We start from the raw sequence: 23,668 nt of genomic DNA, 5'->3' as shown, positions 1-23,668 counted from the left end.
TGTCTTTTTTTTTTTTAGAGTATATATAAGTATCTTGAAGAGGGGTGTTAAACTTTTAACTCTGGGGAAAAAGATTTGTTCTTGTGCTTAAGTTTTACAAGTGATTTGGTGTCCTGAGCTGGGGCTCACAGGTGCTGAGCTGGTGATGGCTAAGGAAGGCAGTATTTGTCCTCACCCTGCACAGACCAAAGTGTGTCCTTGGAGCAGATATATAGTATGAAATGCACTTTAGCAGCTGAAAACCACACAGTTTGGATTCTGGTATCAGGAAAAACCCTAACTGCATCCTAAAGACCCTCATTGCACAGACAGGACACCTGAAGCTGTGGGAGATACTTGGCGACATGTGGGGCAACATGCTGGGAAGATGCTCTGAAAGCTTTAAAGGTGCTGCGTAATTCAACTTGATCCATTCAGTAATTCCCTGTTTCTCTCCCCACTCTGAATCCATGCTGGGAGTCACCAGTGAGAGATGTCTTTTTATTATTATTATTATTATTGTTTTATTTTCTCGTTGCTTTCCCACTGCATATACAATACTTAAAAATGAGATCACTGTCATGTCAGGGATGTACCATGTTTATTAACAGCAAAAAAAGTATTATCTAGGCTTCACTCAAGACCGATTTACAGGATAAATAACTGTTTCAAATTACTTTAAAAAAACAAACAACAAAACCCCGAAGAATAAATTAATAACTTAAGTGATTAGCTGTCCACAGTGATTTGAAAACTTAATAACCATTCAAACAGTGACACCACAAGAAGACACGTACTGTACAGTTTGCCACAGATTACTCTTGTCCTTCCTACAAATGGAAAAAAAAAACCAACAAAACTCCTCTTAAAGAACAGTCATAGGCTTTGAAACACACAAAACATCCCTGCGAATTGGCTGCCAACGCGACGGCTTCAAAGCCAGGGCTCCGACCCCCCTTCGCAGCAGGTTAAGAAACAAATGGAGAAAACTACCCTAATTTGGCTGGGTCCGTTCCCACGCAATGATGCCCAAAGTCAATGGCGACCCATTGACTTCGCCAAGGGCTGGGTTGGGTGGGATGTAACTACTCTAAAGGTTTGGTCCTAATCCTACGGGATTCATCAGCAGGCTCCCCGTGGAGCCCAGAGTCCTGCTCCCTTCCCCTCTCCATGACATGCTTCAGCCACCACGTCCAAAGGGCTCTCGAACAAAATGTGGTATTGTCAGGGTCAATGTGGCAGCAGAATGCTGAAACTGTGCAAATGGCTTTTCCCCCACCCCCCTCACTCAGGAGAAACTCCTGCCAATTTTTTTTCCACCTTGGCAGTTAAGGATGAGGGGGTTTTAAAGAGTTTTGCAGAGCGGGATGTGCAGCGTCATGTGTGAAGCTGGGCATGACAATGGGGTAGCACCACATGCTGCCTGGCCGTTGCATGCAGACTCAAAACAGCTCTTTGCATTATTAGATGTCAATTAATCACACCTCACGACACATCTGTGAAGTTGGGAAATAAGTATTAAAAATCTTCATTTTACAAGCCAGAGAAAAAGAGGGATACAGAGTTCAAATGAACCCCCTCGTCCCACGTAAAGATAAAGTGTGGTGTCACCCAAAGAACGACAATAAAAATGATGGTTTCTTACCTCCTGGTCTTGGGGTAAACCTCTCCCATACAGTCAACCCACTACCCTACAAACAAACCCATTATATGTTAGCAATGGGCTGCATCCAAAATTAAGAGCCTGCTGATTTGAAGCAAGTCCATTGAGAAGTTCTTTTAACTCAAGAGATGGAGCCATGTGGCCCAGCTTCTGCTCCAGATGTTGCTGGCTGGTGTTAAAATTTGGACACCATGTGCCAGGACTGGCTGGCCGGCCGTGGGTTGGCAGGGGGAAAGCTGTTTGGTGACACCTTGCTACATAGCAACTTTTCTCAAGAGCAGCCACTGAATTAGCAACCTGATTAACAGTACAACTCTAGGAGTTGCGAACAAGGAGATAAAATTGCGACTACAAGGATGAGACACCAAGGACAAGCTGATGGAGGAATGAACTGCTCCAGGCCAAGGAGAAATCATCACCAAAAGGTGCACATCTCTACCTGCAAGACTCTCATTAACAGTTGCAAGACCATTGCATACATGTGGGCAGGTTGGTGCTTTCCAAGCAGAGAAGAGAGGCACGTGGACTCACCAGGGACCCTAAACTGGTTTATTGGCCCTTGTGATTTGATGCTGGACTGGTCCGGCTGATTTTCTTGATGGCTCTTTGATGGCCATGCATGTCCTCTGGCTGGGTTTGGGGTTAGGCTCTGCTCTTCATCCTTCCCATTACAGTAGGGAAGTAGGGCTTCTCCATAGGCACAGCCCCACTGCACCCACCTCAACCAGACAACATCCCTCCACACAGTGTGGGCGAGTGTCAACTTTTACACAGAATAGCAACATCACTAGGTGGGAAAACATCAACACAATGCAAGCATGACTTGAGAAAACCATCCTTTTACTCGCCTCCTAGGCCAGGAAGATCAGACAGGACCTGGGAGCTAAACATCTTCCTACCAAAGTCTACCACCATGTAAGACCTGGGCATGGCTCTACCCCTCCCAAAGAGCCATGCTCAATGGATGGCCAAAGCCAGCTAACTCCTCCCAGTATGTTCAAGGGACTGGGACACCAGGGTGTAGGGGCTGGTGTGGGGCTGCAGAGAGCTCTGGGTCGATGTCTATCCTAAAAAATTGACAGGTTCAAGCTGTTCCCCAGTTGCTTGGACTGTGTGTCTGTGTCCTGGATGACTTGGTCTGGGCCAGCCAGCTCTCTCCCAGGTGCAAGGGATGGCCCCAGTGTGGATTAGGTCCCCTTGCTGGGGGGTATGGCCCTGGGGTTGAGCTGTGCATTGCCACTTGGTTTCATGACCAGAGGAGAGGTCCTGGCTCGTTTCAGATGCTATAGGGCTCCAGGCAATGCCTTTGGCCCCTTCCCTCACATAGAGGAGTCTCTGCTCAGCCCCAGCAGCTCAGGGTCTCAGGGTAAACTGGAGGGAAGAGATGTCTCTAGTCCCACCCCCGGCTCCAAGCAGAGTCACCTACGGGGTTGACCCAGCCTGGTCTTGAAAAGCTCCAAGGATGGAGGTGGCACCTCACGGGACAACCCCGTGAAGCCATGGCACTGCTGTCCCATGACCGGCTCACGGGAGCCCCAGAGCAAGGTGTCTCCCAGAATGTCCGCGTCCCCACCACATTTCTAGTAGGGCTTCTCCTGCCCAGCTCAGAGCTGGGTGCATGGACCAGGGCTCCCTGAAAGCCAGAGTGCTGAGGCATCACGTTGTAGGGCGGGATGAGCCCCTCAAGAGTGAAGTGCCCTCGGCAAGTCCGGAGAGCGGTTGAGGTCCCCTCGCACCCGCGCATGGCTTTTACTGAGCAAAACCCCACTCCACAACCCACAAATCTTCTTTACGTATCTGACTTGAAACTCATGCCAAATGGGCACATGGTGAGAAGCAAGACTCAAATCTTGCTGGCAGACTCCCCTGCCTTCTCTCCTCCCAACGTCATGTTACCCTGTATATAACCCTTGTCAGTGGCTGGTGGCACTGGGTCCAAATCCATCCCAGTTAGCCTCCAGTCAACCCAAGCCTTAGCCACCTTTTGGTTCTGGCTCCGGATTTGGCCCTATCTGCCAGACACTCAGCTTTACCCTGGCACAATCTGCACTCGCATGTATTTTCTTTCTCCAACTTGAGACTAAGCCTAAGCCTGGCATCCATTTAGAGCTGTAAATGTATTTTCCACCAAACACTCAAATGTCAGTTCAGAGCAAATCAGCTCCAAGACAGCTCACACATCTCACCAGACAAAGGAACCATGAGCAGCAGTCATACACTCACAGCAAGGGATACACACTTTTGGAGACTTCTGCCTTTAAAACCACCAGCTTAGTCATTTTAAAGCTCGGGGAGAGCTTTGAGCCATGGCCCTGATACTTCATAAAACTAAATATTGAGGTCATGATGGTTGTCCCACGGACAACCCTTCTCCATGAGCACACACACACACACATGCAAGCATATCCCTTTTCTTAAATGGAACCGTAGAGCTGAAGAGCAGGCTCTGACGTGAAGACTCAAGCCATTTTAATTGCAATTAAATGAATCATTTGCAATGTTCTCAGCTTCCTAAAATACCTATTTCTAACAAAAGAGTCAGTCATACTTGAGCATCCAAGTATAGAGTGGATGTGATAAACTCAATGCCTTCAGGACAAAGTTCTTGGCAGTCCGTGTAATTAAACCAGCTGCTTTTCAATATGGTTTAAGACTAAATACTGAACAAACATTAATCATCAGGGACTGCTGTAATCAGCTCAGCAACCATCAGGAATGACTATTTCCACTGCAGCCATTGATTACTTAATGGCTTTCAGGAGGGGTTGATATAGTCATGTGTATATGGCAATGCATAGAGTCTATGGGCTGCTACTTAGTTTGGAGGGCCATTTGCTTGATGCTTATCCCGGAAAAAATGGAGGAATATATGTTTCTGGGAAAACATAGGCCTCACTGCAAAGCAGAGAGGGACCAGCAACCAGCAGTTGCAAAATAGCTACTTTTGGGCTGTTTTGGTCATTGGTCTGCCAAATGCAAAGCGCCTGTTACTGGGGATGCTCATGAAAGCAAATCATCAAAAAAAAGGGGGTCTGAGCCTGGGAAAAGAGCTATCCCATACCAATGCTTGCCCCATGAACAAATACAGACATTTGTGGGACATGGAGAAAAGGGACTAGTTTCTCCAGTACCATGAAGGGCTTTTCCAATCTTAATTAACGCTTTGGACTCAATGTGGGAGTGGGCACTGGATGTACTTAGTCCCAGCGCAGAAGCACAGGGCACCAACTCAGCAAAATGCATCCCAAGCCATTGTGTTGTCTCTCAAGCCACTGCACCATCAGAAATTACTACTGCTGCTGTCTGCCCTCTTTCAGGGTACTTTTGAGACTTGCTGAGCTCCCCATCTCCTAGGTGGAGAAAAAGACTCAATCTAAGCATGGGCTATCACTTAATCTCTCCAGGCTTTTGGACCAGTTCAAGATTTTTTTAGCCTGGAGCTGCGCTCAGTTTCATCTTGAGAATAGTTGCACTGTTTTACTCAGAGAGACCCAAAGCAGTATAAAGAGCTATTCCCCAAATTGTTGCTGCAATCCACCCCAGACATGGCTGTGTTTTAGTGTGAGAGGAGAACAGCACAGTTTTGGCAGGAAAATACATCCAGCATGCACCATAACCCTTCTCCCCCAACCTCATCTTCCTTTGTGTCTGCCTAAGAGTTCAGAGGATGAAATAGGAAAAAAATCAGCTTTCCACTTGAGTTATATTTGCTTTTTTGTGGGGATGGGGAGCTTGCTCCCAGCCAGGTGAATGCACACGTCAGTGAGCTCTGGATCAAGCCCAATGTTTAGTCTCCCTTGAGATGCAGTGATGAAAGGGGCTATAGAAATACAAAGCACTCTACTCTGGTCTTCATTTCATTATCTCACCATGCAAGCGTGCAAGCCCCCAACAAGAGGCAAAGGCCCTTGCAGGCTGTAACACACTCCCCAACCTTCAGAAAGCATCTGGCTGTGCTAGATCTTCCCCTTTGGGTCTTTTTTTTCTCCTAGATGATTATTATTTTTACCATAAGCATCAGTATATTTGCTTCCTTATTCCTGTAAAAGGCCAACACTTCAGTGTCTTAAAAGGGTTGTCAGAGCTTTTCCATTAATATCCTTACCTTTCATGGCACGCAAGAAGAAAATATAAACTGCTGTTGGAAGCTCAAGACTCATTTTACGAGCATGCAGCCCTTTAAGGGACTGGTATCCTATCCCCATATGGGTCACGTCTGGCCTCTTCCAAACTCAGACCAAGATTAAACAAATGTGTTAACGCTTAAGCATCAATAATCAATACAACTTGGTGGTGTTGGTGGAACATACAGCCTGTGGTGCTGGGAGGGGTTCAGCTTGAAGAAAGAATAGCTCCAGCAATTAATAAATATTATTACCTAATCTTTCTAATGTCTCCTTTGTTTGGCTCTCGGTTTGCAGTCAGCCTGTTTATTCATGTCAGCGCTTGCTGTCTGGCAATCAGGCTGCTCCATGGCAATCATTAGTCCTTCCTGTTTTCATGAGATCATGAATTATTATCTCTGCAATAAATGGTCTCTTCCTTCTTGGCTCTCTGCACCCGGCAGCTGCCTGGGGAGCAATCCCAAAGCCTGGATGTGTCAAGGATGCTGGCAAGGGGCAACAGCAGATTCCCACCCATAATTAGAGCCTAGGGTCGTTAACGTCAACAAGCCCCATTTCTGTGTTGAAGAAACATTGCTGAAGATGGAGAGAAAATATCTGGTCCGGCCCTTTGCACCCACCACAAACCAACCATCACGCTACATTAAAGCTAATATTGAAACACCTTGCCCTGACTCTCCTGACCAGCCTCTTCCCAAGCCCAAGGCCTCACCGTCAACCAACATTTCAATTAGTCTATTGCTTTCCTCCAAGATACGCCCCACCGGACCTCCTCACCCAAGACCAACCTCTGCAGTACAGCGTCCGCCTTCTCCCAGTCCTCGCAACAGCGTTCCACTCCCTCCTTGTCACTCATCCTCATGCCAGTCCAGATATACAGAGTCTCAAGAGCCTCCCTGCGCCCCTCGTACTCAACCACAGAACTTCTCATGACAGCCACAGACGTAGGACTCTCACTCGATGGGCTTCTTTTGGTGCCATAAAGGGCAGGTTTTGGTTCTTAGGGCCAGATTCACAGGCAATTGGTTTCAGATAGGCAGTGGGTCAGGGCTTAAATTCTGCCATCCAAAGCCAATCTCTCCAGCCCGTTGACTTTGAGAGATGCTGGAAAGCATCCACAGGCAGAACACACCCCAAAAAACTTAGCTGTTTCACGCATGCATGCATGTGTGTGATCATGTGCTGGCATATATGTGTGTGTATGATGGGGCAAGTCCTGGGCTTCTAAATCAGCTCAGTTGGACAGTCTGGATGCTCTTCAAGCTCCTGAAGATTAACAACCACAACCAAAAACACAGGGGCTGTCCCAACAGGAGGAACATAGCCCTCAGAGGTTTTGAACATATTATTTACAAGAGACGGGACAACAAAATTGATTTCAAAAGGAATGGTCCTTGCTCAGTTTTGGGATTGGGAGGAGGCAGAGAAGAGGGCGACCATAAGGAGTGGGGAATCAGAGCTGGGGAGTGATGTCCTATGAGAGATGCTGCAAACCTGCATGGCACAGTTTGGGGGTACGGTATGGAAGAAGACGGGGAGAGATGATGCAGTGTTAGCACATACAAGGTGGCTTTAATAGCTGTAAGCAAAAGATGTGTAGGGTGAAACCTGGTATTGCTAAGTCGAAGTTCCTGGATAGTGCATCCAGCAGCTAAAGCACAAACCTAGCCACCGAACATAGTTGGTCTTTATCACTGGCAAACAGTATCCGCCAAGTCTTCCCCTGAAATTAAGTTTCTTTTTGTCCTAAAAGAAAAAAAAATAATGAAGACCCCCTCCACAGACAAGTCTTAGAAATCCAGCCCAAGTGGAGCTGGCAGCCCGGCGGTGCCCCAGCTGGGGAAAACCACTGGGACATTTGCCTGTTTTGCTGCCTGCCCCAGGCGCTACTGCTTCGTGCTCTTGGCGGGCTCCGAGGACTGCCGCACGTCAGTCCACTCCTGCATGGTGCTCTGCAGCGCCTGCGTCTTCTCCTTGTCCACTTGCACGTAATCAACCTTCTCATCCGAGGCGACTGAGGAGGTGGAGGGCTGCGGGGAGGAGAAACACGGCCACCGCCTGGTCACTCATCAGGTCTCTGCTCTTCCCTCTCCCTCCTTCCCGCATCAGCACCACGGGTGCTGCAAGTCCACCGGCACCTCCCCTGCTTTCTTTCAGACTCCATAGCCCACCACCCTCCCTCTAACCTCCCGAAAGGTCTTGGATGAAAGATTTCAGTCTGCTCTGCATCTTGCTTGCATGAGGCTGCGGTGCAATGGGAGGGTAGGAACAGCGCCTGGGTCTCTACCTTCACACCAACTCTGGGACATGAATGTTTGGTTGCAAACGTGTTATCTAACTGCTGATAGTGCAAATTCAGTGTTGCATCTTGCTCATTTTCTTGTAAAGAAATCAAGAACTCTTACAGATATACATAAAAACCCCAGCTCCATCCCTCTTAGCTGTGCTGACTCTACACACCTACAGCATTGGATTATTTTCATCCCCAAAACAACAGATATATTTGCAGGTTCACCCAGGAGACCTGTTGAGGAAGAAAGAGGTACTTTTTTCCATAGTTTCTTGAGTCCTGAAACCTTGTCTGCCTCTACAAGCATTTCAGAGGACCCCCAGCTGCTTGCAACTGGAGCCAGATGATGTTTTTTAATGCTCTAAAATCACCTTTCCAGGTTGGGATATAATTTAAATTGGTTATACCTGCAGAAATGTTGCTGGGAAGAAAGAAACAATCAAGGAACAACTGTCAAAGAATAAAAGGACCTAACCAGTGGGATGCTTTGCCTAGGAAATAAGGTGGTGTTTGGGAAAGTCGAGGCCAACTCGCAGGTGATTCCCACAAAGGTTTGTACAATGCCTTGTCCTTCACCATCTCCTTGCTCAGGTGCTGCTTTGCTTGAACCAGTCTCTCCTTCTCCCTCCCAGTTTGATCAGGGTGACACCCAATAGGACCTGCCTTTGGTCCTTCCCCAGCCCACTCTGTCGCCCTGGGTGTCCTCTACATCTTGGTACGTGGCCTTGCTAGGCAGGTTGTGAAATCTCCATCATATGAGACTTTTAAGCCTCATCTGTCACCTCAGGAGAGATGCTTTCCTTTGGATGTGGGGTTGCCCTGATGTCCTCCCTTGCCCTATTTTCCTATGATTCACTTTAAGATGGTGTTTGTTTCCTCTGTGTATGAACCTGGAGAAAAGACACCAACATCTGAGTCTTTAGGAGCTTCCCCTTCCACATTTCCACTTGACACTTGGCAGAGGCATCCCATTCCCGACCCACCTTCTCCCCGCAGCTCTTTCTCACCAGGCAACGGCTTGATCAGCTCAACATAATTCAGCTTTTAAACATCAGCTTCACTTTTTGAAAGCAGTTTATATTTTTCCTGCCCAAATGGCACCCTTTAAAAGCACCTGACTGGCAGGAGACAGGTGCCCCGCGTTTTCTGAATGAGGTCCTGAAAGTATCTCAGGTGGAAAACCCAAGTCTGGTTTTGTAGGACCTGTTGTTCTGAAGGAGGAAAAAAAAAAATCTGATACTTCTTGGGATACCTCCCGACAGCTTTTGAATATACAATCTCCAGCTGAATTTCTGGTCCAGCACAAAATCTACAATCTCCAGCTGAATTTCTGGTCTCATTAGCATCCCTGAACCCCTGCACATCCATGCTGCTGGTGACACTTCCAGCAAGGATGCAAACATGCAATAGAGACTGAGTCTGACCTAGAATAAATATAGCAGCGGATCTGCAGGAAAATCCATGCCTCTGAGGTTACTGTGCCACTTACCAACCCTGCCCAGGGCTTTGGACCATGCTGTTGCCTATGTGCATTAAAAAAAACTTTTAAAATGCATCACTTTTAATCAGAAGTTTATAAAATCCTCCATACCTTTCTGTGTGGCCCTGGTGAGCTTGGCTGGAAGTCCAGGGCCAGATAATCCACGCTGCCCGAACTCTTTTTAGGCGCTGGGCTGTTGGTGCCACTAGGAACAGGAGAAGCAGAAATGGGGTTTTGCTAATGCAGGGAAGAGACAGGAGAGATAACGAGGATTAAAATGGGAAGAAGGAAAAAAAAAAAAGGAATTAACACAAACCTGGCAATGAAATGCCTCAGTGACACTTTTACAAGAGGTCCCAGCCTGGATATGCGCTCACCTGCCTCTCTGGGACCAGGGTGTGCAGAACCGCTGGGAGACTGTATGTATCGTGCTCACAAATATTTGAAGCTCATGCTCTTTGATTTTATGTATCGCAGCCGTTCTGCTGCCTTTGTGCTGATTTTATTCACATGCCTGACATCAGACATGGGCTTCAGCATTTCCCAGGAACCACACCTCAGTGAGGCCAGACCAGCTCTGGAATCTTCACTAATCACAACCACGCTATGCAGAGCACAGATTTCCTCTACCCCCTTAGTTACACAGCCTCAAAAATATGCTTCAAGTCAACAGCTTTGCAAAGAGAGACAAAATCCCGTCCCTGTAAGCAGTGCCACTCCCTGCTCCTGCTCCGATAGCCCCTGCCCTCCACGCAAACAAGATGTCAGCAGCTATCATCAGGGGAAAAAAAGCCCTGAAAAAAATCAACTTGTTAGGAAAATAGGCTGCGACAGTCCATAGACGTTTTTATCCCCTCTTAATTCCTGGCAAAGTAGGTGATATATGTTCCTGCTCTCATAGACAGTTAAAACCCCAATGGGACGTGTCATTTTGGGATCGAAAGGCACTGTTTCGTGCCTGTAGGGATGTACATAAGGATGCACACCACATTCATCACGGTGCTATCTGAGCAATTCCATGTCATGAGCTAGGAATGTGTTTGCAGAGCTGGGGAACGTATATGTCCTGCCAGGACCATATATCTTAGCTGCGGGGCCCTTACCATCGCCACGTAGTTCTCCTCACTGTCTCCCGAGTCAGTGCTGGTGATGCTCTGGGAGGAGACAGGGCGACAGTATTGCAAAGAGCCGGCGTTGAAGGTCTGGCTGTAAGGACAAGGGTCAATGTGTTAGTGATGGTTGCAGGTGCTGCTTGTCCAATGCCAAGGAGGGATGGGAAAGGGCAGCACTTGATGCCTCCAAACATCACCATGCTCACAACTGGGGACTGGGCATGAAGAAGACCTGTTGGCATTGACATTCTCCTAACTTGACCTTCCCATGGTTCAGAAATCACTGGGTTTAGTCTTCTTGGTTTTTTTTTCTTTCTAGGACTTTTTAATAACACCTTGCTTGCTATGTACCCATAAGTCTCTTGCTATCAGCTCCGTAAATCAGGCTCCATGAACTCTTCTGTCTCAAAGGAAGTATTTAATTGTGGAGGATGCAGGGCCAGCCTCAGTGGAGCTTCTCACCTCCAGCCTCACCGCAGCTCCAGGATTTGTTTCCCGTGAAGGGCCCTATCCGAATTTTTTGCTGGAAAACAAAACCTCCAAGGCATTGTCTTGCTTTCAATTGGCCAAATCTAATTATACAGAATAACATAATGCAATCAGTGTCTGGCATTAAAGCTTGCGTCTTAAAAAGCTCTTTGTTGCTGCAGTAAAGGCAGGGTCATATGATTAGCTGATAAGGGAAAAATCCATTAGCTTCTCCGGGGTCGGACGTCTTGTCAATCAAACCCCGCTTGCTGTTTCCTGGTGCAGTGATTTCAGCACACAGCACTCATGCCCTGCAGTCAGTCTCCACACAATCCAATTTATTAGAGGAGTCATAGCAGCCAAGCTTTGCTTCTGCCTTTCATTGGACAACAGCAGACCACGAATTAGCAGCAGAACTGGAATTGTGCGAATCCTGTTATTTTTGGCCGGCAGACTTTACTCTGAAGTGCTTCAGTTTCATTTTGCAGACTTCCTTCAGGCTAGGCTTTGCTTTCAAGGCAATCAAAACACAGCTCGCTCAGACCCTGCGAGTGTCACCCTGTGTTTTGAGACTACAGCGGGGTTTTTTGGGGGAGAGCTGGATGTGAAATCATGCCCCTCGTCCCTAGTGCGGCCGAGTCGGGGTGGCTCAGCTGGGTCATGAGTCATGGTGGACCACAGGTCCTGTGTCAGAGCCACAGCTCCTCAAGAGTTGTCAGATCCCAGAAATAGGAAATGTCTTCAAAGGATCTTAATTAGCTGCTCGGCCACATGCTGGGCTTTCATGTGAAATCCCGACCTAAACAAATTTATCTTCCTGCCACCAGCTGTGATGTGGGGAATATGACTTTGGCTCTTACAACACTTGACTAAGCTCGTGAGGGGTCCAAGAGAGAAGCCCCTCTGCTTCAACAGTATCTGACCCAGGTCCTATGTCTGGCCATGATGTGACCAAGGAAATCCCTGAGCCCCAAATTGCCATGGTGTGGCAGAATATTTTAGGAAAGAGCTATCTTCCCAGATAGCTCCTGCTGGTCCCTGATGGGGGTAGTGTGTTGGTCAAGGTGGACTTTCAACCCAGTGCAGATGTTTGCATGGCATGACCCAGCTCTGCAGCTCCTGTTTCTAAAATTCACAAAGAAGACAATGAGGGCTGAAGGGATCATGCAGCTTTTGGGGAAATTCAGGTCTGCATCCAAAGTCTGGGCTCACTTCTAGCTTGATTCAAGGTGGCCCATGAGGAACATGCTCCTTCAACAAAAAGAGATGGTGGGCCAGAAGAAACCTCTGCAGTGAGCGGAGGCAGAAGGGCAGTCGATATCCCCCTTACACTCAGCCAGAGACGTTTAATCCATGGCAGAGGTGATGGCGTGGCTACATGTGGACACCAGTGAGAGCGAGACCAGAGATCTGCTGTTGGAGCAAAGTGAGAATTCATACCCCAACCATTACTCACGTTGGCCTGGACCAGGATTTCGTGACTGGCGATTTGAAGGGAAGCTCATCGATGACGGTGTTGTTCCTCAGGTCCAGTGGCGATGGCTTTGCTGGGGAGGGGAAAAGCCTTTATTCAGAGGCAGCGTGTTCCTAAAATTCAGCATCCGTGACCAGCATGAAAGGGTCCCCAACAAATTGTTGATTGCTTCCCATTCTGCTAATCAGCCCTCCAGCCCTCCTTGCTGATGACAAATACCCCCAACCAAAATCCCTGCACTCATTTATGCCAGGACTGGGGGAAAACAGTGAATTTGTCCCTCTGACCCACAGCCCCAAAGTGGATGGGTGGCCCCAAAAGGGGAATGTGCCTCCCATGGAATGGAGATCTGCTAAAAATTTCCACACCCCAGAGTATAATAAACCCATTCATTAGGGAGCTGTGATAACCCATCAGATGGGGACAAGACCAGGCTCTGTCAGCCTTGAGCTGCCTCTGGCCAGAGCGTTTCCCCACAGTGAATGGGAAAGGACATCTGCAGGATAACATGAAAGTTCTTCTCATCACGGATGGTTCATTAGGTGGAAGAGAAGAGCGCTGCACTCCAGTCCCAGCCCTCGCCTAGCGTGTTGATGGGGCTAGGTGTTGAAACCCTAATGGTGGAAGCCCTCCTTCTCAGCATCTCCTTGGTGACCTGTCAGGCAATGGTTTGGGGAGGGATTTGGAGGATGCAGTCAAAGCCCTGAGGGAAGAACTGCCTAGAGCCAGCCAGTAGGAAACAGTAGGAGAAATTTGGGTCATCTGAATACAACACAGAGATTTTGGGGTGGAGCGTAAGGAGGGGTGCAGGCAAAGGGAGTGAGATCCTGCCTGTGACATGCATCTCCTGTAAAGACCAGGAAGGGCTTGAGATGGGCTCTTCAAGCACCATGAAAGCTGCATTTGCACCATAGTCATCCTGAAAGAGGAAGGGGATGGGGAAGATCTGAAGGGTCTGCCTGTGCTGGCCGTAGCAAAGCACATTCCACATAGGATTCTATTGCATGTGCACAAGATGACAGATGTAGTCTGAAGTATTACAAGAACAGAAGGGCTCCTGGAAAGATTTGCCCACAAACAACCATTCTTACCTTTCCGGTCGGGTTTGAGGTTGCGGTTCACTGGCGGGGGCTGGATCTCACTCAACCGTCTGTGGCACTGCGCCATGGCTCCTCCTTTATGCACGGGGAGGGTGGCCGAGGACAACCCCACCAGGTCAAAGTGGTGCGGCCCAGGGCTCATGGGAATGTAGAGATTTTGGGCATTGTCATTGGCTTTCTCGGTGTGGATCAAGGGTGAGGAACCGGGGTTCATGGGGACATAGTTGTCCTCGGAGTCGGTGCTGTGGGAGCGGGCCACCACTGCCTTGGCTTGCTGTGGGACAAGCGGGAGGACGTGCTGTGAGCATCAGGCACTACTCAACCCCATCCCACTACAAACCCCTTCATCTCATCATCACCGAACACACATCTGAGGTGGGACCAACTCTAAAATATCAGCACAGAGGGAAGGGATGGTCTGTCCCGTCCTCGGCCATCAGTTTGCACTGAGATGGTCTACCTCAGCTGTTTCTAAGACATTGCAACATCCTGAGTTCAGGGAAAGGTCTTAATTGGCCAGAGTTGAGCCTCTTCTCATGATCAGAGTGAGCTGCAGAAGTATGCTTAACCTGGAAAGTCATTTTTCCCTGGGCTCTGGCCATGACTAAAATGCAATATGAAAGGCTGCTTTAATGTCATTTCCAGCTCAGGAAGTCTTAGAAAGTGTACAAAAGAGGCTGTTCTGGCAATACGTCAAAATTCAGCTCAGCAGCATCCCAGGCTTTCAGGAAGAAGCCAAACTCCTGGGTGCTTTTTTTGGGTCAAAGCTCCAGGCAGACACACTCTGTGGAAGCACCTAAAGCAAAACTCTGCATGTGGTGCTGGGTTAGGTGGTTGTCCCTCCATCTCTACCCTGCAGGCCACCATGGTTTTAACTGAAATCAGTAATAAAACCCTTTTGGACTTAACTCTGCAGGACTAGGCTGTGAGGTCCAACCTGGAACCCACTTCTCTCTGAATCTGTAAGGTGCAAATGGTGCCTTTAGTGTGGTGGCCGACCAAGGCCAACTCACCAGGTAGGAGTTGTACCCGTCATTCATTGACTCGACCGACTGCACAGCGCTGCCTCCCCCGTGCTGGGGGTATTCGTACGTCTCGCAAGAAGAAGCTGCAACACAACCACAAATGCACAATGTGTCCCAACGCAACTGCTAGTAAAAGAGGCCCTTGAAAACAAAATCCAGGTACTGGGAGGGCAGTATCTGTTCCTGATGATTGAGATGCTGGTGGGAAGACATGGTTTTTAGCCTGTGACAGACTCACTGCTATGCTCACTCCCAATTAGCGTCTCTCTGATGCGTCCACGCAACTGCATGTGCCACGCGGACCTAACCTGGTTCTGTCAAAGTGCTGCAAAATCCCAGGGGTAAAGATGTCAGATAAGGTAGATCACGGCGACAAAACTGTGTTAAGGGAGAGCTCCGTTACAGCTCGCTCAGCAGATGTAAAGCCTCCGATAAGGGGAGGATGGGGTGAGGAGGGGGTGCTAAGCTCTTAGACTGGTCTGTCTACTGCTGAGCATGGGTCTGATCTCAGCCTAAATGTTGGCATTTAGGTAGGAGGAGATGGAAGAGGCATTTCAGGGATCTGTGCGTATCATTTACAGTATGTTTTCTCTCCAACCACCTCTTCTAAGTTACCTTGCAACTATCTCATCCTAGGCACCAGGTTTGGAAAGGACACATTCATCCACAGCCCATCCATGGCCAATGGGAAGGGCGGCTCTGCTGCACTGGGGATGTTGCGTCTTGTAGATGTGCAAAATTACATCCCTGTCTAGTGAGCAAAACCAAGGCAGCTCCAGGCTGAAGTACGTTCTGATAAACCTGGTGATGAACTGAAGTAAAAGCAAGGTAAAAAAGGCTGATATCACCAAAATCTGGTGAAGGCCTGCATGGGCAAGCAGGTTTGCGGTTTTGGTTCAACGTACAACACAGCCAAAAGCCAGCTGAGCGGCTCCAGTGAGCAGAGCCCTGGGGATGCCTCTCTATGCCTGTTGCATACAAAAACCAAGGCCAGATCCTGACTGGGGAGAGCTTCTTCGTGTCCAATCCCCTGGTTGATGCCAACAGCTAAGCCAGCCCTCCTGCAACCCGGTAGGATTGACCTGTCCAAGGCTGCTAGACCCAACAAAGCCACCCCCAGCTCCCCACCCCCAAATTCACCTCGGTGCAGCCTGCTGTTCTCCACCGCTGGCAGCGTGTTTCTCCGGGGAATGGTGGCTGCCATGGGGGCCAGCCCTAAGCTTTCACCGGGTTGGGGCCGCTGGGGCGGGCTGCCCCACCGCGGCTCCGTCTGCCCGGGTTTCGGGGGCCGCGGGGGTGGTGCAGCGGGTGAGTCGCTGGCGGCCACAGCCAGAGCATTGTGGTTCTTGTCCAGTGTAAATGTCCTGGGGATCTGGTAGACAGAGAGCGGGGTGGCAGGGATGTCATAGGAGTCCGTGGAGAGCTCCCCAAACTCCTTGCATAGGGTGTTGTTGGGAGTCTTGTAGGTGTAGACCTCCTCGTTATCGGTTTCGGAGCTGGTGAGGCTCGATTTGGGGTGGGTGTAGGAACCGAAGGCGCGTGGGAGGTCATATGCACTGTCCCTGAAGTCCGAGTTGTGCCGGCTGGGTTTTGGCAGGCTGTAAAAGCCGTGGAGCTGCCCACCAACCCCGTTCACGCAGTGCCCGTTGCCCTGTGAGAGCTTCTGGACCGCTGTGTCACTCCGCATGAAGAAGGCGGACCTTGTGGCCTGGGAGAAACTGGCGCTTCTGCAGACGAAAGGGAGAAAGGGGCTGAGATGGGGGGGATCCGGTCCTGGGGTGCACAGAGCTCTGCTCCCCCCATTTGTCACCTTCCCAACCCGCATTGCCCAACCCCAGGGCAATGGGAACATCTCAGACCCCTCCAAACATGCCCACAACCCATTTTATCCTGAAACACCTTCAAAATGCCTCTGTCATGGGTGGGAGGTACCTGCACCCAGCTCCATGATAAGGCTATGGGTGAGAACAAGCCTTTTATCCAGATATAAATTGCTCCAAAAGGGCAATTTTCACACCAGCTGACAGTGACCCAAGACACAGCTGCAAAAAGCCACCCCATCAGCATCACCATCATGCATTGGCCGCCCATCCGCAGTGCAGGAGGGAGGCTTACTCTCATGTCTGCCTCGCAAACATTTTTGAGAGGGACTGGAAAAATTCATGATGGGGATTATTTCAAAGCCTCCAGCCATGCCACCACCCTGTCCTCTTGCGGGGCAAGCCCTGGGGAGGTGAGGGCAGTCCCCAGCTGGGGTTTGGAGTTTGCAGCCCTGATCCGCAGGGGAGGAGGAATGAACCTCAGGACTGAATTCAGATTTATAAAAGGCCTCAAGTCTCGCAGGGTGAGCAGGGCATCATGGTCACTAGGTCTGTGCCTTGCTAATAATTCCTTGATTTGTATTGTGGACATGCCCAGGGACACTAGCCAGGAGGGAGGATGAGCACTGGGGAGACTTCAATCCTCTAACAACTGCTTGTTAGCCACCGCTCCTCCGCTGATTCCCTCCAAGGTATTTCATCTCCTGTTTTATCCCTCCTACTGCTTCCTCTATCAACACTCCAATGTTGCAGAAGACGATGAGCCCCATGGGATTGGCTTTCTGCATCCATAACCCCAGTAGATGACATTTTCTCGAGTCAGGGGATGCTTGAATTGGCCACTTGGGACTTTTCTTTCCCCCATCCTCAACCCCTGCCACCACAAAGCAGCTCCCCATCCTGCAAGACTTGGGGAAATGTGATCATTGCATTGGAAGTGCTGGGACACGAGGGCAAGATGCGGCAGAGCTGAGCACGGGTGATAACGATACCTTCCCTGAGCTGGCTGAAGCAGCGTGGAAGAAGAAGATCTGGCAAAGCTCCAAAAAAGGGTTACCCTGCCATGAAGAGCTAATGCATATGCACCAGGAGACAGCGAGAGGTAGCCTTGGGCTGTGTCTTTTTGCTCGCAGAGGTATAACCATGAGTGGGTCAGGCTTTTAGGGACTACACGCTCACAGCCAGAAAGGGCTCAGCCAGCCCCATGTAAACATCTCCCCGTGGAAGAGAGTTCTGCCCTGTATCAATCACCACGCTGGGAAAAAGGGAAATGGTTATGGGGGGGTTTCCAGTTGCAGCAAATCACTGGGGAAGTTCCAGCCCTATGGGAAAAGCTGGGAGATGCTGGTTTACAGGACTCCAGCGGGGTTAGTACTCTGCAGGGACAACAGGGACTCTGTTTCATGGAGCCAGCACGAGATGGCGCTCAGAAATAGGGCTTATTTGGGGAAAAAACAAGTGATGCTGTGATATGACAAATCTCTGCTGCCTTTGGAACTCAGTCTGCCTTTGGAACTCAGTCTGCCCGGGAGACGTTCGGGGTCTGGCAGGGTCTTTTCGGCAGAGGACTTGAAACATCTCATGGGTTAATTATTCAGCATTGCCCGCCAATTAGCTACTATTACCCTCATTTTATGGATGAGTAAAGTAAGAGCTCCGGAGCTGGAAGGGGAGGGATTCCCAGGAGTCCTGCAGCCTGGCCCCGTGCATTGGGCATTGATTAGGGCAATTATTTCTGGCCCAGTTGCAGAAGCTGCCGCTGGCCAGTTTTTCTCTGCCCACCAAAGCATTGGTGCTTGCTCCCTCCTCCTCCGGTTCCCAGCCACGCTCAGGCTCTCGGAGGGTGGCTTTTAGGTATCCTCATAGCTGGAGTGTCAGAGGGCCGTTTTTTTTAAACGCTGTTCCATTAAGTCCATCTGAAGTTAATTTTTCTGAGCCTTTTTCAGTTGTTGTTTTTCGGGTAGGGAAAGGCAGCTGCAGCAGCAAAGCCCAGTGGAGGCTGCAGCCTGGGCTCTGCTCTCACCCCACGCCAGCTGGGCTCCGACCGCCGCTCCCTCCCTCCCTTCTCACCGCTCCCGCGAGCCAAAACCCTTCACGTCAAAAAAACTCCTTGCTATTTAAGGCAACCGGCTGGGTCCGGAGGCAGAGAGCTGTCGCTCGCTCAGAAATACCACACTGTGCACCACGGGCTGCCGCGAAGCCCAGCGAGCTCTGGAAGGGATGATCGGCAGAGCGGTGCAAACCCTGCCTATCCCTCTGGTTGTGGTTTTTCTGGTTAAAGGCAGGAATTAGGGCCTTGTCTGCAGGATCACAAAGTGGTTGAGGTTGGAAGGGACCTCTAGAAGTCATCTGGTCTAACCCTCCTGCTCAAGCAGGGCCACCTAGAGCTGGTTGCCCAGGACCGTGTCCAGATGGCTTTTGAATATCTCCAGGGATGGAGACTCCACAACCTCCCTGGGCAACCTGTGCCAGTGCTCGGTCACCCTCAGAGTGAAAAAGTGTTTCCTGATGTTCAGAAGGACCCTCCTGTGTTTCAGTTTGTGCCCATGGCCTCTGGTCCTGTCACTGGGCACCACTGAGAAGAGCCTGGCTCCGTCCTCTTCGCACCCTCCCTAAAGGTATTTATATACACTGATGAGATCCTCCCTGAGTCTTCTCTTCTCTAGGCTGAACAGATCCAGCTCTCTCAGCCTTTCCTCTTAGGAGAGACGCTCCAGTCTCTTCAGCATCTTCATGGCCCTTTGCTGAACTCTCTCCAGTCTGTCCATGTCTCTTGTACAGGGGAGCTCAGAACTGGACCCAGCGCTCCAGATGTGGCCTCACCAGTGCTGAGTAGAGAGGAAGGATCACCTCTCTTGATCTGTCACCAATACTTTTGTCTAATGCAGCCCAGGATACTATTTGCTTCCATGGCTGCAAGGACCCATTGCTGGCTTATGTTCAGCTTGGTGTCCACCAGGACCCCCAGGTCCTTTCCTGCCAAGATGCTTTCCATCTGGATGGCCACCAGCATATATAGGTGCCTGGGGTTGTTCCTGCCCAGGTGCGGGACTTTACACTTCTGGTTGAACTTCATGAGGTTCCTGCTCGCCCATTTCTCAAACTTGTTGAGGTCCCTCTGGTGTATCAGCATAACCCTCTTGGTGTATCAGCCACTCCTCCCAGCTTGGTGTCATCAGCAAACTGGCTGAGGGTACACTCTGCCCCATCATCCAGATCATTAATGAAGATGTTAAACAGGACTGGACCCAGTATGGACCCCTGGGGTACACTGCTAGTGACTGGCCTCCAACTAGACTTTGGGCCACTGATCACCACTCTCTGGGTCCGGCCATTGAGCCGGTTTTTAATACAACCCAGAAAGCCAAGAAAGCTGGGAGCTCGCTTAGGAGGTCACCACTCCGACCTCCTCCTCCCAACCGTAATGAGATGAGACCATCACTCAGGGCTTTCTCCAGGTGGGTTTTGCAGACCTCCAAGGATGGAGGTGGGTTGAGCCACTCACCCCCAGCCCTCCCTCAGCTGCCCCTGAGGCTTGCTCCCAGGTGGGCTACAATACCTTGCGTTTTCTGACTTTCTGCTCATACACTGGTGGAGGAAAAGGTAGTCCTGGGGGGCACTGGCGGACAGGGTGCTCTGGAGGTGGCCGGCGGGCGAGTCGAAGGTGAACAGGGTGGGCTGGCTGGAGTGGGACGGCGCTGAGGACTTGCGCTCTCGCAGCAGGTGGTGGCTGGCACTGCTGAGTTCTGCCGGGGAGGACCGCGGTGCGTGGTTCATGGAGGCGATGCTCCTCAGGGTATCTGTGAAGGGAAAAAACATACCAGTAAGCGGCCAGATGCAGTGACCCCACAGCCTGTGTTGCCAGAATTTTCTTTTCTTAAATGCTGCGGCATTTATGGAGGTCAGTGGGTTTTGCTTATGGCTCTGAGTGATGCACTCAGCAGCAGACTCCTCTACCTGAAGCACATGCAACTGCAGGTACCATGTAGGGAAATAAATATTTTATCATATTTTAAAATTTTATCATATTTTATCACATGCTTAGTAGCTTGCAGGGATGTCTGGGGGATGTCAGCCCAATTCACAGGGAGCTCAGTGGGTTGTTATAACCTGGTTAAAAAGGAAAAGGAAGAGAAGAGCTTTCACACCACAGTTTCTGCTTATTCTGTCTTTTCTTAAAGACCTTTTGTAGGTGGCTTTAGCAATGTGATTAAAGTCATCCCCATCCGCCTGTGTAAGGGCATCACTGCTATCCTTTTACAGTTGGGTAAACTGAGGCCAGGGAATGTGGATGGACGTAATGACAGCAGAGATGAAAAATATTCCCACGTTCCCCAGTTCTCTATTAAATTTGTGACCTCAAAAGAGTTCCAGCTGTTTTCTGCTAGTAAAATGGGATGCAGACCCAAGGCGTGACTCCTAGTGTCTGCTCCCCTTGCTCAAGGAGAAATACACTTTAAAATATTAAATTCATTTCAACAGAGAATATCCCAGAGGTCAGGAATAATCACCTGACGACTCCATCCCTCTAATAAACGTGTTCCAAGAATTTGAACCTGGGATGAATTTTTACAGCCAAGCTGTAAACCTCCATTACAAGAAAAAAAAAGCTACACCAAACCCCAGAAAACTCATAAGCTGCAGAATATTTTGGGAAAGCTGATCCATCTCTGGCTGCAGAAGACCATGCAGAAGACAATGCATGGTGTCCCTGCCGTGCATGCCCTCCTGGCATGTGAAAACCACTCATTGCGGTTCACTGAAGTCACCCTTTATAGCAGTTGTGATTTACATTTTTTTGGTGCTGATGCAAAATGCAGAAAAGACCCAAACCCTAACAAAAAGGCCATCTTTCCTTGGGTAAATCCGCTCATTTTCTGGCTGCCATTGATTTAGGGATTGCTCCCAGGTTTCCCCTAACACGATGTCCACCTGCTCTTCAAATTTGACTTCAGACACCCATAAGGGAACCTGCTCCGACACAGGCCTGAGGGGGATTTTACAGATTTCCAACCTCTTTTTTTCATTCCTTCCCTCAAATCCCAGAACCTACCAGAAATTTTGGGCCTGACTCTCTTACACTGCAGATAAATGAGTTCTCTGTGAAATGGCTGTCATGGCTCGGACAAGGAGGTGCTGCGCACAGGGTGATTTTTCACTGACTTCTGAATCGTGTCAAGATACAAAATCGATCTGTCTGCCGCTCGTTCATTGCTGCTACATTTTTTTTCCTGGCGTTACTGCAAACTTCACCCAATGCAGAAAAAGTACATTAATAAAAGCCAAAGAGTGTGGCTCGACTCTTGTTGTTTGGTTTGTGCTAAACACAGAAAGGATCAATATTTAACATTGACATTAATGCTGGGGGATGAGAGCTTAGAACTCCAATTCCTATCTTCTTTGCATGGGCATTAAAGATCCCTCGGTGCTTTTCATGGGAGTAAATGGCCATCTCGGTGTCCTTGGACAAAACAGTGCCTTGACCCTCATTCTTATTAAATATTTATCCCATAGCAGTGCAGACTGATCCCCATTGGAAAAAGAGTCTTAAGAGCTCTGTGAGTCCCAAATGTCAGTCCCAAATCAAGTGCTCTGAGATCAGCCAGTGTGGTAGAGTCCATACCCACGTTGCTACCAAAAACAGGGTGGCTGCACCCAAAGCGCCTCTCAGGAACAGCCCCCCCGGTCTTGCTGCCTGCTGAATCACAACCAGGAATTGCCCATGACATTGGGCTTTGGCCAAGACTCTTCCAAGGATGGTATGAGGATGGCAGGTTAGTTTTATGTCCCCATCCCAGCATGAAGGTCGCCTCTGGGGACAACTGTGAACTGCGCTGGGTTGCGGTCCGTCTGCCCTGAGCAGTCCTCCAACACTATCGCTGTAGGCTCTGCACTTGCCGTTGCATGGAAGAGCCATGGCAGGCCAAAATACACTCAGGAGTCAGAAATTACAGTGATTTATTTGTGCCAACAGAGCCTAAGGGGAGAGATGGGGCTGCACAGAGGAGATGGTCCCAGCACCACCCCAGGGCACAGAAAATTCAAATCACAACACTTTGAGGAGCACAGTGAACCCCGCACTGCCAGGAGACCCTAATCTTTTCCCAAAAATCAGTCTGATTTGGGAAAACCAGAGAGCGCAGTGCAAAAGACGTGCTCATTGAAAGCAGGATGAATTACTCCACAGTTACTCCAACGACATAAAAGAAAACAGGGGACAAAGGGGAGAAGGTGGCAATGCCCGGTAAAAGCACGTCGCTTCCCTGGGGGAAGCCGCTCTATTGGCGTCCGCATTGATTTTCAAAATTAATTCCCAGCTCGGTTCCCACAGCGACCCGGCCACCGAGAGCATTAGCGAGAGCCAATTCAGGAGTCACGTACTCCATTAGGTCTGTGAGATGAACTCCGTAATAGCAGGTGAGAGATGGATTGCTTCACGGGCCTGGGAGGGTATTGCAAGTACTGGGAAGATAAATCCTGTGGCTGCAGAAGGGGACTGCCAAGATTGCTCTGTATTTTTTATGTTGTGGGGTTTTTTTGCACTAGAAAAAAGGGCAGCTCATGCGCCCAGGTCACATGCTGGTGATGGGTCCTGCTGGGGGGCAGAAACAGAGGTAAGAAAGGAAATTGAGGCAGAAAAATAGTATTTGATCACTAGTACATGCTAAAGGGAAAAGTCAAGACATTTGTGCTTTCACATTGGCCTGAAACAGAGACAGGGTAAGGCATACAAGGTGAATTACAAGCCAGAGGTCCTGAAGCCATTTCAACTCACCATGCTACAATGCCCACCTCCCAAGCAATGAGGACCAACGCTCCTTTCCCATGTCCATGCAGGGCACTTAGTGAATAACCCTCGGGGCATCCCATCCAGACGCCTCCAGGTGTCAGTCCCACCCGCATCATGACCGAAGACGCTCAACTCAATCCGACCATGAGCCAAAAAGAATGATGCTTCTCCATCCCTCACAGCCATCCACCTCGGGGTCGTGGATAAACCCGTGGCCCTCCTTCATTCAACAGCATAGACGTAGCCATCAAATCCCTTGGCTTTATGTTGAGAACTTGAGTTTATGTTGAGGGAATGTGTCAAATACAGCCAAGGAGGGATAAGATCCTGTTCCAGTTCCTAT

General features: G+C 49.5%; 1 protein-coding gene across 2 annotated transcripts in view; it reads right to left on the bottom strand.

Moving 5' to 3' along the window:
- Positions 1-563: 563 nt before the first annotated feature.
- The window catches only part of GAB2 (GRB2 associated binding protein 2), a 98,150-nt gene continuing 75,045 nt past the window's right edge, over positions 564-23,668 (bottom strand). Inside the window, exons 3-11 of one of the 2 annotated variants that reach the window (XR_003927508.2) lie at positions 20,095-20,335; positions 15,856-16,442; positions 14,704-14,798; positions 13,682-13,964; positions 12,573-12,663; positions 10,640-10,742; positions 9,648-9,773; positions 5,188-7,796; positions 564-5,151 (exon numbers count right to left, since the gene is read on the bottom strand). Coding sequence is in view for 1 of the 2 variants with exons in the window: in XM_030042355.2 (XP_029898215.1) it covers positions 7,653-7,796; positions 9,648-9,773; positions 10,640-10,742; positions 12,573-12,663; positions 13,682-13,964; positions 14,704-14,798; positions 15,856-16,442; positions 20,095-20,335 (1,670 nt within the window). In the remaining variant the exon portion in view is untranslated. Of the gene's footprint in view, positions 7,797-9,647; positions 9,774-10,639; positions 10,743-12,572; positions 12,664-13,681; positions 13,965-14,703; positions 14,799-15,855; positions 16,443-20,094; positions 20,336-23,668 lie in introns of both variants that reach the window. The other variant, XM_030042355.2, reaches the window with a different exon arrangement.

This window comes from Aquila chrysaetos, chromosome 19 (genome assembly GCF_900496995.4).
Source record: "Aquila chrysaetos chrysaetos chromosome 19, bAquChr1.4, whole genome shotgun sequence".
Classification (NCBI taxonomy): domain Eukaryota; kingdom Metazoa; phylum Chordata; class Aves; order Accipitriformes; family Accipitridae; genus Aquila; species Aquila chrysaetos.
This window is presented reverse-complemented; position numbering and strand designations above follow the sequence as displayed.